At 42.7% G+C, this 17,442-nt stretch overlaps 2 protein-coding genes across 4 annotated transcripts in view; one reads left to right on the top strand and one right to left on the bottom strand.

Annotated features, from left to right (window-relative positions):
- The window catches only part of INSYN2A (inhibitory synaptic factor 2A), a 37,633-nt gene extending 35,265 nt beyond the window's left edge, over window positions 1–2,368 (top strand). The window contains exon 4 of the mRNA XM_027460796.3: window positions 1,799–2,368. Coding sequence (XP_027316597.2) covers window positions 1,799–1,982 — 184 coding nt within the window. The 3' untranslated portion in view covers window positions 1,983–2,368. The remainder of the gene's footprint in view (window positions 1–1,798) is intronic.
- Window positions 1–17,442, bottom strand: part of DOCK1 (dedicator of cytokinesis 1) — a 259,267-nt gene that overhangs the window by 179,892 nt on the left and 61,933 nt on the right. For all 3 annotated transcript variants that reach the window (XM_038180995.2, XM_038180993.2, XM_038180994.2), the window contains exons 25-27: window positions 17,049–17,155; window positions 10,225–10,352; window positions 8,328–8,423 (exon numbers count right to left, since the gene is read on the bottom strand). In XM_038180995.2, the coding sequence (XP_038036923.1) occupies window positions 8,328–8,423; window positions 10,225–10,352; window positions 17,049–17,155 (331 nt within the window). The remainder of the gene's footprint in view (window positions 1–8,327; window positions 8,424–10,224; window positions 10,353–17,048; window positions 17,156–17,442) is intronic.

Raw genomic sequence — 17,442 nt, 5'->3', positions numbered from 1 at the left:
AGTTCTTCTCTTGCAGTCCATCTTTAATAAAAACTGATTGTGAAAAAAAGGTATTCTGCTCAGAAAGTTGCTTTGGCTTTTACATTTTTTTTTTACATCAATTTTGAGTAGGTCTTAAGAGAGTTACTGAGTTGAAGACTGCTCTGCTCTGTCCTTAACGAGGATGAGTATTAGATGCAGGGCTCTTAGAGCGTGCCTCTAGTAACAGCAGATCTGATGCTGTTGTCTACAGCAAGTTCAGTGGTCACGGGGCAGTTCTAAGGTGTACCTGAAATTTAAATATATATATATTTTTTCTTTATTTTCAAATGTCTTTTTACCACTTAACAACATGGAGGCAGGAAAAATATTTTGAGTATTTCAACTCTTATCTAAAAAACTTCCCTGACTATGGGGGAGTTTCTCCAACCACTCCAGATGACTGAAATGCTGTTTTACTCATTATGTGTTTAACTATTAAACTAGGTTTAACTAGTCTTACAGCCAGATTAAAAATAAATAAATAAAAAACCCAACACCTTTACAGCACCTCCTTCTAGGGACTTCACTGGAAGTCCTCCTGACAGGCAGACTGTTCACCAGCTCTGGGAAAAGCCACCCAATAACCCACCTCATCCTTGCAACATCCCAAACATTTCCTACCAGACTTCTGATTTCTTCTCCTCTGATCCAAGAGGAAAATAAAATCCACCTAAATCCCCAGATGGAGTAAAGCAGCATAGCTTCTCTGATACCTTACTCCAAAAATGCAACATCAGAAATGACTCAGAAAACAAATTTAATAGCTATTAAAGTGAGCTGACATCCAGGAGCACTGACCTCGGATGTTTCTGCAGCACTGAGGTATCCGAAGCAGTCAGTGCAGAGTCAAGGGCAGCCTCTCAAATGCCTCAGAAGATGCACTCAGTCTCGTAGTTTTAGAATATCGAGCAACACGTAGGGAAGGAAGATATTACACTATTCGTTCCATAAAACTTCCCTAATACCAAACCATGACGTTTAAGGTATTTGAATGTACATGGCCTAGATTGGTTTTTTGAGGATCAGATAAAAGTAGTATTTTGCTGAAGTTCATAATGTGATTTGTTTTCTGAGCTAACCTTGAATCTGTAGCTCTCTATGTTGAAATAAGGGTTATAATTTCATCGTTATTATGTTTCTTAATTGCTAGCAGGATTGTGTAGTGGAGAGTCCTTAGAATTCAGGAGGCGTAATCTGGATCTTAAGTATGTTTTTTGAATGCATGCTTTAAGACTAAACAAGTGTTTCCCTTATTGCTTTTTTAATATTTTTATTTATTTAGCAATTATTATTGCTATTAAATTTTAAAAGCAAATGAAACAAAACAAATACACACGAGCTATTACTGTAACACGTCCTTTCCCTGCTACCTACAGATCTGATCAGCTACATAAACGAGCCTACAGCCCCAGCTGTTTTTGTCTCAGCACTCATTCAGAGGCTGAGTAGGTCGTATTTTACTGTCCTTGTTACAGGGCTATGTGTATATGCAGCAGGTTCGCAATGTAAAGGAGAATTAGGTTTTTAACGTATTTATTTTTCAGAGATGAGTACGTACACATGGTGGTAATTTGGTGAAATTAATCTAACGGTGAAACTTGCAAGAAACAGCTAAGGTATACGAGTGGCCAGGTCAGCCTCCTTACCTCTCGCCAACTCGGCAGCTTTTTTCAGAAGAAAAAGTTCTCTGCATCTAGAGAGCAGCAGAGCGCCCAGGATGTGGGAAGTGCCTAGATTATCCTATAACAGCTAATTGCTTTTTTCTTCCCAATTTTAGCGTGGAATTGGATTTTAAGCAGCAAGAAGACAAACTACAGCCAGTTTTGAGAAAACTTCATCCTATCGAGGAAACTCAGGTTGCACCTTTGCCTTATTCTCAGGAGAGCTACTCCTCCACTCCCAAGCAAAAATCCAAAACTGAATCAAAAAAGCACGGAAGATGGAAACTCTGGTTCCTTTAACCAAGTCCGTCCCATGTGGAGTTCAAGGCCTTCTCTGAAGAAGATGTGGGGTTGTGTCCATCACCTACAACGGGATCTCTGCAGGTTGATCCGTGCTGCCGGCCGCTGCTGTTGGGAGGTGGCCGGCGGCGTTCAGCTCTCACCGTGTGTACCAAAAAGGCCTTTGTACCTAGGAACTCGTGCTCGGGAGCAAGGCGGTCCCTGACCCCTTGCCAGCTTTTACTTGCGGTTCACCAATGTGGGATGTAAAACCTGAATTGCGATTTGTACAAAACGGAAAGTAAAACTATTCCCCCCCCCTTAGATCTGAGAGCATCACATTCTAACCCGTTCAGTCGTAGGCTGTCATCCTGTGCGCAGCGCAATATCACTCTTGTTTTAAAGCCTTCTGGGGGTTTGGTTTGTCGTCTTTTAAACAACGAGGGGAAAAAAAAAAAAGCGAGCAAGCCTTACGTTTGCAATGGTCTTCAGTTTTACAAATCCATGTTGATCGGGGAGTGCAGTTTTCAGCACATATATCCTGGACAAAGCACAATTTTTCATGTGGTCCGAGACCATGAATACTCTCTAAGACGTGACTGTGTGTATATTTGCCTTCATGTGTTGTAGACTTCAACCAAGCTATCACATTTCGACAACGCACCGTCATTTCTAACCTAGCTATGTCCTCACCACCAGAAGAAGCCTGCTGCTCTCCTCCAGCAGGCGAGCGGCTAGAAATCTCCCAAATTCAGGACGAGCCTTTAACCACACCAAGCTGACAGGGTCAAGGCCACAGGACAAACCGTCCTAGATCTCACTTTTAATTTTTTGGTACCCAAAAGGTCTAAATGACACATTCTGGCACAGGAAAAAAAAAAAAAAAACACACAAAAAAGAATAACAAGCTCTACCAATTGCTGGCGTTTGCCATAACGTAGGATCTTTTTCTAATGCAATCTTTGGAAAACCTCTCCATTACTGCAAAAGGCACCATAAATTTTATAGCACGCATTACGCTTTGAAACCTGCTTGGAAGAAGCAGCAATTTTAAGAGCTATTTATTTATTTATTAATTTATTTATTAATTTATTTATTTACCAAGCTTCTCAGATGGGTTTCCCAACCACCACATTAGAGTTTCTACCTACATCTACTAATTGTACTTAATAACCAACGCACTTAGGGAACAAATGTGAATCAAATTTCTTTTTTTTTTTTTTTTTTTGACACTTAAAATTTTGCTCAGAATTATAAACTGGAACCCTTCCCCTTAAGTATTTGTTACTGTCATTAAAGTCCTACCAAAAATGATGATTTGTGGAAAAAAAAATCTCCTGCTGGAAGTGGCATGGGACCAGGGATATCTTTTTTTTTTCTTTTTTTAAGGAGTTAGGATCATTTGAATCATACAGTGTCAGAAACTGGGTTACTCTAAGTTGGTTTTGAAATTGCACACCCTGCAGCAGGATTAAGATACAAATTCTTCAGTCTTTAGGTGGAAGAAAAGTAATCACAAGCAGAGGAGCTTGCACGTAGTAGCAAACTTTAAATGCTTTCACTTACACCTTTTCTTAGCTCGACATAAAATTTGGAAAAAAAAAAAAAGAAGGAAAATCACATGCTATTTGGTCCGGGGAAAAATAAGAAAAGGAGGTTAAAAAGGAAACAGAAATGCAGGAGATGTTTATGTCCACCTTGAAGTTACTTTCAGCGTGCTTCAATGAAAAAGTCACCTTTGTAGTGACTTCAAGAGGGCTCCGAGTTCTTGTACAAACACAGACACTGTCCCAAAATACGGCTGTGAAAGCTGAAGGATTAAGAAAAGGTGATTGGTCCTGTGTACCAGGAAGGAAGTGCAATTGTTTCATCTGGAAAAATGTGTGTTCCATGTATTTTATAGTGTTTTTAATTAAATACATAGAACTGTTTACAGGGCAGCCCACCTTATGCGTTCTAGAAACCCAAATATTTCCGAACAAGAAAATCTATTTTTTTTTCCTAAAAAGAAATATCAAATATGGACATGACAAGAAAATACAACAATATTTAGTATTTCAAAATACCAGTAATAACTTATAGACTCATACACGCTACCATGCCATTTAGTTTCAGTAATTAAACCAAGCATCTCTCAATGGCAATCAATTACGAATCGTTACCGTCACCTCATCAGTAGCTTTGCCCATAAATCTATTCTTAACGTTGTCGTGTGCAGGGACTCTGACACCAAACTCCACTATTTCTGTGCGGTTCCTGCCCCATCCGGAGACCCGTATCCTGTAAGCAGTTACTGTCAGAGGGGAAGTCACTGGTGAAACACACAAGAGCTAAAAGTGGAAGCTCTCACGGCGTGTTCTGTACATGTCCAGGCTATTTTCTTAAGAAGTTGCAGATTTTTAATTTTTTACATTTTTTTAACGATGGAAAAGCTAACATACATAGTCTTGCTTACAATTACATACCGTGTTATATCGTACCATACAATGTAATTTGTAATAAAATGTTTTTGCAAGTGTGTAAGATGTATCATATTGTATTGCATTTAGAATCACTCGGGCTAGGCACCGAGAGCCAAACCTGCTTCAGGAGAGCTTTTAGTTAAGCGTGACTGACACGGAGCTATCTCCACCCTAATGTAGGGGATCCTATAAACTGCAGGTATGAGGTTACAGCAGAGAAAATGCATCTTCACTTCCAGTGTGGCACGTAACATGGCTTTGCTGAGTTCCCTGAGAGCACCACACACTTTCACACACTGATTTGCTACAGGCACTTCTCCCTGAAAATTATTTTTAGCCAATAGATGCCGCAGTGATTTTCTACTCCTTGTTAGTTTCCAAGTCCGTCTAATTTCCATGAAGCGTCAGCTCCATTCTTTGGTTTAGAAGCATTAGGAAGCACCACTCCTGTAAGTATCACTTGTTTTCTTAAAGGAAAAAAAAAATCACTGTAAAAATAGCTTAAAAATCAGGATAACATGAAAAAAAATCATGATTAAAACTGGAAAATCCTACCATCAGTACAAAGTGTTTGCTTTTTCTTACCTCAGATGCAGAGGTGTCTATGCCGTTAATTTCACTCAGGGTTTTAATGGCTGATCACTTTTTCTAAATCAAATGGATTCGTTTTCATGAACCCTTCCTACCTACAGTTTGGAACTGCCATGCATTGTAACCTGCGGAGTTGAGAGTCACAAAGACAATTTACATCATCTAGCTTCAGCCCATCTACAAGGTAAGCTCCAGAACTCTCTCTTGTGACCTCCAATTACTCAAGTTTCCCTTACAAACTCCTTCTGGGAAGGCACGCTGCCTTGGAAATGCCAGGAGACAGAGAATCCACCACTGTCTTTCACCTGTTACTCCTGTCTCTCCTGCGCTGTCACCAGCTCTTCTTCCTGCCTCTGACAGGCGTCATTGCCACCCTACAGAGATTCTCTTCCAGCCCTAAATCTTCCCTGAACTTCAGGTGGCTGGAGGCTCTCACATCACAAATCACTTTCTCGGCTTTCTGATCATTTCTGCAGCTCCTCAATGTTGGTCTCACTGCGTTCTTTCCCAAAATGTCTCATGGGAAAAAAAAAAAAGAAAAAAAAAAGCGATGTGGGAAATATTCCACTCACTGGTAAAGCCACCAAGTCCTCTCCTACCTGGTCACACATCCCAAGAGAATTCACAGGAGCCTTTTTTCTGCCGGGGGTTTTCAGCTGCCTTTTCCCCACAGACCGCGAAGTGATTTTCAGAGCTCCCAAGGACAGAGGCTGGCAGGAGCAGAACCACTTCCCACCCCTCTGCTCTTAAATCCCAGCTGTATTTTCTCTCTGGAAACAAGGAATGTGATTTGTTCTACAATACAGAGGAATCGAGATGGTCTACTCAATAGATTCATACACCTGCCACCTGAAGCATCTGGGTTTACCGGGGGCTGCAAAACACTGAGGAGTTGGGAGCACAGCGCTCCTCAAACAGTGCCGGGCAAGGGAAGAGATTATTTCAGTTATACTTAGAGAAAGAGCCAAGAAGTCTGCTCAATTTACTTTTTTCAGACAGTGCATCTTCCAGAAGGGAAGGTCTCGTGATCTGGCTGCAGGTGAATTCACAGAAAAAATAAAAGTATCTGAATCTCACCTTCACTGAGAACGACCTGCACAGCTTCACTCAGCAAACAGACCAAGGGAAATCACCACCGTGAGACTTCCAGAAAAATCTCGCCAGAAATAACAAGTAGTTACATGGTGAAATGAGTTTTTTTAATTTTAAAACCTCACTTGATCTGGCAAGGAGGGAACAAACGCTAATTTCCAAGCACATAAAGTCACCGCTTTCACAGAAGACTGAAAGCCTTTAAAGGGTTTCTGCCCCTTCTCCAACATTTGGATTGAGATACAGTACGAGTTACCAAAAATCCTTTCTCATTCCCTGGACCAAGGTGGAATACCGACAAATTGTACACAAAAGAGGCAAATTCTATTGGATTTCTGCATGGGTGCTGGCTCAGCACCGCGGGGCCGCGCACCCACCTTGCACCAAAGGTCAGCACCTCCAAGCAGGTACGCCCAGCACAGCCATCTCTCAGGGATGTTTTTCCAAAGGAGGCTGACCCGCTAACACTTGTATCAGCATCACACGTACAAAACCCCATCCAGATGTTGTAACACAGAGCAAGCTACTGAATTATTTACAGCGTCTTTAGTAGGCTCTAATTATACATTCTCCTGTAACAGCAAATTTGGTGTCCCGGGCTCCCCTTACACTAAGGCACAACCCAGCCTAGCTCAGGAGCACGTCCAGCTCAGACAGAGGGATGGAGAATACGATGGAGACTGAAATAGGAACGGGAACAAGGTGGAGAAATGCTCCCTGCAGGACACCAACAATCGGCTCTGCTAACACAAGGAGCAAATCGCACAGGCGCTGTAGTTTGCTACTTCCAAAGAAGTTATTAGTTCAACTGTGCCTCTCTAAAATCACTCATTTTTAAACCTCCTTCCTTCTCCTCATCCCTTGTGATTAATTCTCTACTACAAACTCCAGGTAGAACTGTTCTAGCGGCAAGAAAGGAAAAGTTAATGCGTAATTCCTGCCTGATGCTGATCCAAGAGGGGTCAGGTTCTGCCTGCTAATTAGCGGCTGCATTTTAATCTCCGACTTTGTTGACACCACAGAAATGAATCGCTACCGGTTTGATCACAGGAGGATTCCTTCAGCACAGGACTGAATCTTAAGCTAGCAGTAAGTACTCCTTGAAGGACCCGGGCCTGTTTATAGGCATCACCTAATTACAGCGTGCACGGATCGAGTGACTTCACGGTGTGCTCACGACCACCACGGGTATTTCTGACACAACCACACTGAGCTGGAATACGCACAGGAGAAAGTTTCAAATCTGATTAAGTTCAAAAGGAATAATTAACATTTTAATACGGTATCTAAATAACGTTCACCAAAAGAATAATGAATTCACACTTGAACTGCACCGAAGAAATTTCCCATGCGTGTGTCTTAGAAGACTGACACCTACTTCACAGCTGGGGACAAAGAAGAAAGTTTCGTGCCCTAGCACAGACAGATATTTGAATATAATCTGTTCTGCATGTTATTAATAATTTCTGGGGTAATACAGAAAGTTACAACATATAAATCTTATGATTTTTTCACTGTTTGTAGAATCCAACCTTATATTCTGGAAGAACGAGAGCCACTCGTAACTGGGTTTTGCTCTAGCGAAGGACTTGGTGATCCATTATCACTTTTTACGACAAAAACTATGATTGCAAATCAATGTGATGAAAGGTAAGACAGGAAATAAAAGCTAGTGGATGAAGCACAGAAGACAGAACTAACATTGTAGTATACCTGAAGACACGAACATCACTGTGCCAAGTAAATGGGATGGCAGCAGGTAAGATGTGAAGAGGAAAGAACTCTTTGTAATAAGAAAATATCACCATGTACAATTACACGGAAATAAAACAGGAAAAGGGGAGATCAAAAAGAAATAAGTGCTAATGGACTTCCCCATCTGACTAGCAGATAAGCACTTTTTTTTAAAGGAAAATTCAGGACTTCAGGTGGGCTTCACGACAGCAACAAGTCCGTGCGTTGAACTGAACCAGATTCACGTAGATTCTAACAACCACTCAGAAAGATGAAAACCCTGGTCCGATGTGACCAGTGCCCCCACCACCACCACCTATGAAAGCCACAGAAAACCGACAAGGCGATGCTCTCCAGCTTACCGAGCACACGCAGCCAGTTGCAGAAGGATTTGATTGCTTTGGATCACTTGGGATTTAAATCCTATTACAGCCTGGTTGACAAAGATGCGACAAAGGTATTTAAGTTTTCATCAATAGACACTTACAATGAGCTCCGAATCACGTCCCATGGAAATGACTGTTCTATTTACTGTCCTCAATAGCTTCTCCATGATTATCTGGACATGGCGTTGTGTTGGCCCCTAAGGAAAAAGAATAAATGAATGGTAACGAGGTACAAGAGACACCAATACAATTCAAATATTTATGTTTGCCTTTAAAACCACCTTTCTTGTGAAAGTTAAATAAAGCAGCACTTACTGCTACTGATCAAAGGCAGAAAATTAGCCTCTGATTTAAAGAAGACCGTGAAACGTCTTATTAATACATGTTCCTAATAAATTTATTTTTGCTGTTAAGAGTTATCTAAATTAAGAGCAAGTCCCTGGAACTAGCAGCAATAACCATGACACTTAGTTACTTAATTTTATTTTCCTAAGCCATTTTTCCAACATCATAAGTCCACAGTCATTAGCAAGTTCTGGGGGCTGATTCTACAACAGCTCAATTAAAAGAAACTAAGAAAAGCAAAAAGAAAAAGTTTAAGTAAGGAACTTCGATTTCAGTCAATTATGTCCAGTTATTTTTTGTCTTGTATGTAATCTGCTGTTATTTTTAGAAGAGTTGAAAATAGGGTGTTTGGCACAACTGGCCTTTAAGAAGAGTTCAGAAACCTCATGCAGGATGCTGCACACAGGGATTGAAGCCAAAAAAAAAAAACCTGACAAGGAGTTAAAACCCATAATAAATGAACATCACTCCCAGCCTATACTTCATAAACGGATTTATTTCTTAGTTTTCCTTAGTCTGAAGGAGCAGACTTCAAAAGGGGAAGGTGGGAAGGTGAAACAATTCTACAGCCAGCACTTGGAAGCCTTCTCCCAGATAATTATCTAAATAAAGCAGCATCTTCGTGGTGCTTCTTGGCTGCAGCACAAACATTTTGATGAGCCATTCTCTTCCTTGCCCTTGGATCCATATAATAACCCCCAGCTTATCATCTCATTATGCTTAATTAGCAAAGGCAGACATGCATATATGGAAAAGGCATTTGCATATTTGAAGAGCGATCCATCACCTGTGCAGACAGACACAGCTACTGCTTCAATACGGGTTTTTCTTCCCCCTGCTGACAGAGCTGTCTTTGGGATAAAGCACACAATTCTGGTACAAGGAGCATCTTCAGGGCTAAAGGCACCTCGGCACCCTGCTCCTCTCCACCCTTCAGCTCTCCCTAATCTCTAAGCATCTCCTCTAAGCATCACCCACTCTCTGAAGTCGTGGCACAGAACTTCTTCCAAAAAAATAAAAAAAATAAAATCAGATATCATATAAATAAAATAAAACCAGAAATCCCCTCAAAATAGTCAAATAGGATGTCAGGTGTTATGTGAGGAGGTGACCCCAGCGGGGTCAGAAGCAGAAGCAGCCACCTGCTAATCCAGGTCATTTCTTGCGGGGTGGAGAACCCTGGTGTGTAACCTTAAACAGCACTTTAAACAGTTAAATTTCTGTGTTTACAAAAGCAGAAATTCATGTATCTGGCCTCATGGGCCAGCATCAACACATCTCAAATGTGTGTTTCCCAGACTGTGGGGGGTTGTTGGGAATGGGGGATGGAATCAAATACTTTCCAGCAGGCAGAGGCTAGACACTGTGTGAGAGGTTGATCTCCTAAGTGGATGCATCCTACTCACTGTGCAACCAATATCTGGAAGAGAAATAGGATTCTGTAACTGGAGCTGCTGCAGATACAGTAAGAAACATCCAAAGATGTCAAACCACACATCCCTGTTGTTGCATACCTAAAAAAGAAGTCTTCCAAAAGACTGGTAAGGAGGAAAAAAAAAAACATCGAAGTGATGAGGAGCTACCTGCTGAATGGGTTCTACCACCATCCACCCCTTTTAGATGCTAAGCACCGCAGCAGCGCGAGATACTAACCACATCTTTCTTGTAGAGCACTTCCAGGATGTTACTCAGCAGCTGGCAACAAGCCTCCAGATCTTCTTGTCTTTCCAAGTGATACTTGAGCTGATCTGTCATGGTTGGCAGCAAGATCTCCCTGCAGTCTGCACACAAGACACAAGGTTACACAAGTTCAGGACCTTCCCCGCATCACTGACATAGCTGAGCTGCTCTGGTGCTCACACGAGACAAAAAAAATTAAGAAAAAACTTCCAGACTCCCAGTCACCTGCATTTCAACCCGGGAATAGTCCCGGACAAGGGAAGTGATTCAGGAAGCAGAGATAAGGGGAAGATAAATCACAGAGTGAAATAATTCGGCTCAGTGTTTCAGCTCCAATCAAGGAGGTTTGGGAAGCAAAGTGAGGACTGAGAACTAGAGCAGGTATCACCATGACACTGATTTAATCAATGTAAGGAGTGTACAAGCTGCAAATTGCCCTGCACAGACAAGATGCAGGGACCTAGCACTCAGTGCCCCTGGGCCACTCCTGCCCTAAGGACACAGCTCCCAGCCCGCCGGCAGCGTCCTCACAGCGGGGAGGAGCGGAGGTAAAACCCCTCGGCCTGTCCCCATGCCCACCCCAAATAAATCTGAGCCCAAAGGAGAGGACTCCTGTTTATCAGAGCCTGGCTTACTCCTAAAGGAATTACGGTGATGAAATTATACCACGAATGCAGCCTGCCTGCTACCAGCCTACATTTTGGAGGTGAAGGAAGGGTGAGCACATTTTATGCCCCTACCCTACATAACAGAACAGGCACAGACAAAAAATGAGGCTATTCCAGATCCTTTACCCTACAAACATCAGTTCCCAAACCCCTTTCCTCCCAACCCGCCCACCTATCTCCTGCACATCAGGTCTGAGCACCACTCAGGCTCCTGCCCTTTAACCCGGGGGGCCGCTCTGCCCTCGGAGGACTCCCCAGGAAAGCTGTCCCCACAAAAAGCCAGGAGCCTCGGCTCAGTAACACGAGGTCACCCTGCAAGGACCCACAGAGGTCCCCGGAGCGGTTTCAGGGCTCCCAGCCCGAGCACAGCCAGTCCCGGCAGCTCGAGAGGTGACTGCTGCGGGTGGGTGCTGGGCAAGGATGCACAAGTGGGATCTCCACTCACAGAGCACCTGGAAGCGTTGGTTTCCTCCACCTGGGAGTTTGCTATTTAATTAGCAACCTCCTGGGGCATTAGGTCAATTTTTTCCCACCGAGAAGCAGGCACTAGTCCCTGCATATTATTGACATGGAGAAATACATCCAGCTGTAGCTTCGCATCCCCTCGTACCTTTTTCCTTGAAGACTCACCCAGTAAGCAGCAAAAAAAAATGGATTACAGGAGAAAATCTAGTAAGAGAAACATCACCGCAAGCCCCCGTTATTTGTTTGCAGCTGCACTATCCATAAATCTGTAGGGGAATCCAACCCCCAGGTCTGTTCCCTTCCTCGTTCAGCTACCTGGGGCATTCCTACACGCCGGGAGCCACCAGATCACCACTGACTGCTCACTCCATGGAAATCGGGAAGGCAGAACTGCAGCTCTGCCCCTGGGGGTTGGATCACGGGGATCTGATCCAACCCTGTGAACTGATTTGTCATACTCTTATCTGGGGTCACACAGCCTGCACCAAGGACCAAGCTCTCCTGGGTAGCAATTCTGGGTGCCACCAGCCCAGCTCTGCCTTCCCCAGCACGGACTGGTGAACATCCATCTGCCCCTCGCTGGGTACCTGCTGCACCATGCAGGCTACGGGTGGATAAAGCCAAGTGCCAAGGTGTCCCGGCTACTTCACTATTCCATAAAAAAGCCAGATCCTTCTCAGTTCAAAACCAAACTCCTTCGTCCCGCTGCTTTCCCATCGCACGATGCTTTTAACGCTGAATCACCCAACGCATCCCGGCATCATCTTGAGCAGAAACCGCTACTGAAACTGTTCCATAAACTATGTTGAGGTTTTCCAGCTACCTCCAATGAAACACACAAGACCTGGAAGGCAATAAAATCCTAAGAGGGAACCCCACCAAGACACAAATACCTTTATTTACGCACATATCCATATAACACGTGTATTGCAGCAAACCTAGTGCTATCGGAGTAGAATCTTATCTCCACTTAGCGCATCCTTTGCCATAAACCATCTTGACAAACTGCGGCTTGGTCAGCTACGTCCTGATTATTTATAGGTACAGAACGGGGAAAAGCTGCCCTTCCTCAACGTGCCGGTCACAAACACCTCCAGGTACTGATTAATGGGAAGCCTTGATACACCCATAGCCTGGGGGCTCCTGCCCAGAAGCCAGCTGTGAAACCAGCTCAGGAGCACGATGCGATCCCACAGCTGTTCATCCTCGGCTGCACAAGTCCAGCCCACGATGATGAATGTCACAGCAGCGTGCGGCGAGAATAAAATATTCATCTTTATAAAGGGACACTCAGGAAGCATTAGCAACTCCGGAGCAGCCAAGCACAGCTTCGATGAAACACTGACACGGGATCCATGCTGAAGCTAAACACAGGCAATAAATTTGGGTCAATACGAAGCATTTCATTTGGAGAGACGCTGATGAATGTCTTTCTTTCTTTTACGGTTCATTTTGCTTACGTGGACAAACAAAAAAACTGTGCTTAATAACTGTGCTTCTGCTACACAGCATGCAGATAAAGACTGGAAGTTTAGCCATAATTAAACAGTAAGAATTCGTATAAATGCTATATGCTCTCTCCTAATATTTAATAGGCCAGCGGTTTCCTAATGGAGAAATCACTTGTTTTCTTCCCTAACTATTTAAGGATACAGCAGCCACACAGCTCACTTGGTAATTAGCTGCAAGTCATTTGTAACGCTGAGCAACAGAGAACGCAAACATCTCTACAGGACAAAACAAATCCGATAAATCACTATTTATATAAAGCTGGGGTTTTGAAGCTTCCAAAGATAAGACGATTCACTTAGCTACAAACCAAGTATTTATACGTTTAGAGCTGAAAAACTGCACTAGGTTATTATAAAACTGCTGCCATGAAAATCCAAGCCATGAATTCCCATACACATTTGGGCAGAGCCTTACAGGAGACACGTAGGACATCCAGAACTGTTTCAGGTACTGAAATCAAGAGAAACGTCCCGTGTGTCAGGATTGATGTGGGGGTGTTTGTGGAGGGGAGAGGGACACGAGAGGAAGAAGAGGCACAGGGCTGGCTGCAATCAGAAGTTTGCTACTTTACAAAAAGGGGGTTTTTTTGCAAACCATAAGAGGTCTACATAAAATACTGTGATAGCAGTAATAAATCTTATTTATGCATGCATTTACTTGTATACAGCCATACATATACATACAATTACTGTATATTCACATATCTTACATTTATACAGATGTATACATAAGATTATGTATGGCTTATATAAGGACACACTGCTAATATATACCCAGGTCCTCGTTGAACAAGGCGTATCCAGATTTCTGAACCAGTACATTTGAAGCTCTGTTCAAGTCTGGTAATTAAACGACTCGCTGAATCAGAGCATTAACCACTGAACTTAAAATCACTGCATGCAAGAAGCTGAATTCCAGTTAGCTGAGATGAGCGCTGGGGTTTTCAAAGAAGCGTCCAGCCCCTATGCAAGAGATTTTCTATTAATTTATATTCTCTGTACAACAAATAAACAAATTAATAATTTATTTTTTTAATTAAATTTTGCTTGACAAAAAAAACAGCAAGATGCTACTTATGCTCTTCCAGTGGAAAACTCGTACTTATTTTGCTAATGCCATGCTAGATTATTGGTAAGAACATGGAGAAGGGAAAAAGGCAGGTCCTATGTACAAAACAGACTTGGAGCTTGGTAAGTATAATCCCTGAAAATAGGCAGAAGCAGCTGTTCTCGCATCAGCTTACATCGCTGGAAAATCTTTTCCTCTTGGTGGTGTTCGAATATTCAAGGACAGGAGTCAGGAGCACGAAGATGTGGTACACGTGTCGCCTATCCAGGGGGCTGATTCCTACCTGAGGGCCTCTGTAAATAGCCACGAGCTTGGAAAATATGCTCCTTGAAGTCACCGGGCTCTTGTTCTCTCATCAAACACACGTACACAAACAGACACACACACATGCTCTCTCTCTCTCCTTAGCACAGCTTTGACTGCCTAATCACACGCTGATTTTCCTCACTCCCCTGGGTATAAGGGCTCGATTATGAATCACTGTTAGGACAAAAGCAATGGAATGGAAGGAACGTACAAGACTTGCCTGCCAAGGCTGAAGAAAGCTTAATAAAAGTAAGTACAAGCTCTGCAGTGGAGAGAAGTAACCTTGAATTTCAGAAGGGAACAAACGAGACACACAACGTAACCAGAAAGCAAGTGAAATTTTACAAAAGGATTCAAAAATACTTTTAAAGACACACAAACCACAATGCAAAAGTAGATTCATATCAAAAATCCCAAAGCCTTGAGATTTTAATGACGACCACCGAAGCATCCATCACTCAAGCAGGATGCTTTATCATTCCTCACACCCCTCTCGTCCCCACATCCTCCAAAGCCTCCCGAATTCATGTATTTTGAATTTTTATTCTCCTTGAGACACCACAAATCAATCTTCCGTGACTTCTCAGGGCACAGAATTAGTGCATTTTCTCCACCTACACTGATGAAATGCTGGTTGGTTTTTTGGTACGTTTTACAGCTTTCCATCAACTCTGCAATCTTGTGCTGCATATTGCTTTTAGAAAAGAAAATCTCGTTCCTGTGACATGATACAGGATCATACAGCTACTGATATGAATTTGGCTATCAGTTTAAAAGTATTGAATAAATGAGGAGGAGGAAAGGCAGCAGAGCTCTGCTTCAGTAACACGAACTCAACCCAGCAGAGCAGGGAAAACCTGAGCACAACAAATGCTGTGGCTATTCATTTAATTTATTTTCAAGTGAATTTTTATTGTTTACAAAAGCTTCCCGGTATGATTGATTCTCCAGGCTTTACGCAGACCTATCAGCAGCACCAGAAGCTTTGACAAAATGCTGTGTTTATTGACAGAGAACACCCGAGGCCCTGCACAAGCACACGCAGCCGTGCCAGCACTGCACCCAACTCTGCAAGTCCCCTCCTGGGCCAGGCTCCATCCCCCTGCACGTGGCACTGCCCCAGTATTGCTGGGCAGCAGCTGGAGTGAAACGAGTGCCCCACGCAGCCCGGATGGGCCACAAATGCCTGGGCTGCACTTGGGGTACACGTGCCTTGAATCCCCATCACACCTCAACTGATGCATGTTAGACTTTGGATGCTCTTACCCATGTTATTTCAATGTTTCCTCCTCTCCAGAGCATCACTGACTTCTACCCTGAAGACCTTGCTTTCTAAAGGCAGCTAGAAGAAAGAAAATGCGCTGCAAAGAGCTGAGAAGGCCAGAAAGGACACACGTTACAGTAACATTACGTACACATCAGGGAGAGCAAACATTACAACAGCCTCAGGGAGACTTGAATTATTTTACCCAAACTCCAATCCTGTGATTCAAATTAGATAAAATTATGTCCCTCGTTTGGTGTGGCTCAGAAGGGTTGAATAATCTCAAATGGTCTCAAATGTGAAGGTGAAGCTGAATTGCATTTGGAGTTGCTGGTGCAGTGTGTTGTGATTTGTCCAGTAGCCTGTTTTAAGAGAGCTTTACCCCTACTTCCTCACCACCCATAGCTGCAGGAAGTAAATTCGCAATTTTTGTGCTACAGACCCACCTGAGCAACAAGGGGAAACCCTGCTGAAGGAAACTTCAAGCGGCAAGAGAGAGCAACAGGTAGCACTTGTTTCTGTAGTTGTTAGGACCAGGTCCATACAATACTCTAACTTCCAGCAGTGCTGCTGAACGGCACCAGGTGGGAAAGCACAAAGCTTTGTGAAATTAAGGAGCATGTGCAGCACAGACTGTGTTGGCCTTATACTTTTTTTTTTTTTAAACTAACCTTAAGAAGATAAAAGTTACAGGTACGGTCAGACATTAGCTGATCTATCAGTACAGAGCCAATACACCAAGACTTCTTTTTTTTTTTTTTTTTTTAAATTGGAACCACAAAATTTTGTTATGTCAGCACTTTGTGTCACGTCACCAGCATTTTTGATCCACAGAAGACTCAAATTTCCTTTATAAAATTATTTCCTTTCCGATTTCCTTTATGGCTGAACCATTACCTATTTGCTCCCTCATTAGCTTCTTCTGACAGCTCATAAACATTTAGTCTAGGTTAGTTTAACTTGTAGCTATCTAAAAAAGAACAGAAGGTTTCACTTCAAACGAAGCAATCTGTAGGACAACCACTTGAAGTCATCTTCCACAATGTAAAGGAAGAGAATAAGGAAGAACGGATGAAAGGATTAAATGTTGTGATAAAGGCTTTATATGTTGTTTTACTTCAGCTAGGGTACAGAGTGATGGGAAAGCAAGGTGTTTCAGAAAGGATGGCCAGCAAGAACAGCCATTCTTTCTGCCAGACTTCACTGAGCACAAAAGCTTTTGGCGAAATTATCACCATTGAAGTTATAACGCATGCCAATAACACCAGATACTGAGTGCCCTCTTAAATGAAAAATTACAAGTTTTTCCTTTCACTTCTTTATGATCTCTAACCCGCAGTAAGTGTCAATTAGCATCTCCTCCCTGATTTTAAATTTCCTTGTCCTGCTAATGGAACAACCCTCATTGGTTACAACCTCTGCTGCTTTCGGTAGCAAGGACAAACCTTACAGCAGCAGAGGTCTGGAGACAATGAGTAATGTGACAGCTTCAGAGCTGCACAGGCTCTGCTTACCGTGCTGCGTGAAGAGGTCACTGTGAACTATTTCTATCAAGCAGTACAGCTTCTGAATTGTCAGCCGGCTCACAGGAACGTTCAGGATGAATTCGGTAAAAAGTTTGCTACATGCAAAGACACAGGCGAAAACATATTAAACATACTGCATGACCATATAAGCCACAAAATTTTAAATGTGGAAAAAAAATATAGTTCATATTACAAGTACTGATTATGGGTAAAACAGGGCCGAATCCCAACATGTCTCATTTGGTGTATTTTCAACAATATTTTTACTACCACGTTTCAAAATTATGATTTAGATCAGAAACTCTACACTAGATATTTTCCCTAGGGCCAAAGAAAGCATAAGCGTACACATAACTAAGCTGAAAGCTCAGGCAAGCAGAAG

The sequence above is a fragment of the Anas platyrhynchos genome, chromosome 6 (assembly GCF_047663525.1).
Source record: "Anas platyrhynchos isolate ZD024472 breed Pekin duck chromosome 6, IASCAAS_PekinDuck_T2T, whole genome shotgun sequence".
Lineage (NCBI taxonomy): Eukaryota > Metazoa > Chordata > Aves > Anseriformes > Anatidae > Anas > Anas platyrhynchos.
Note: the sequence above shows the minus strand (reverse complement) of the source record. Positions and strands in the feature narration are given on the sequence as shown.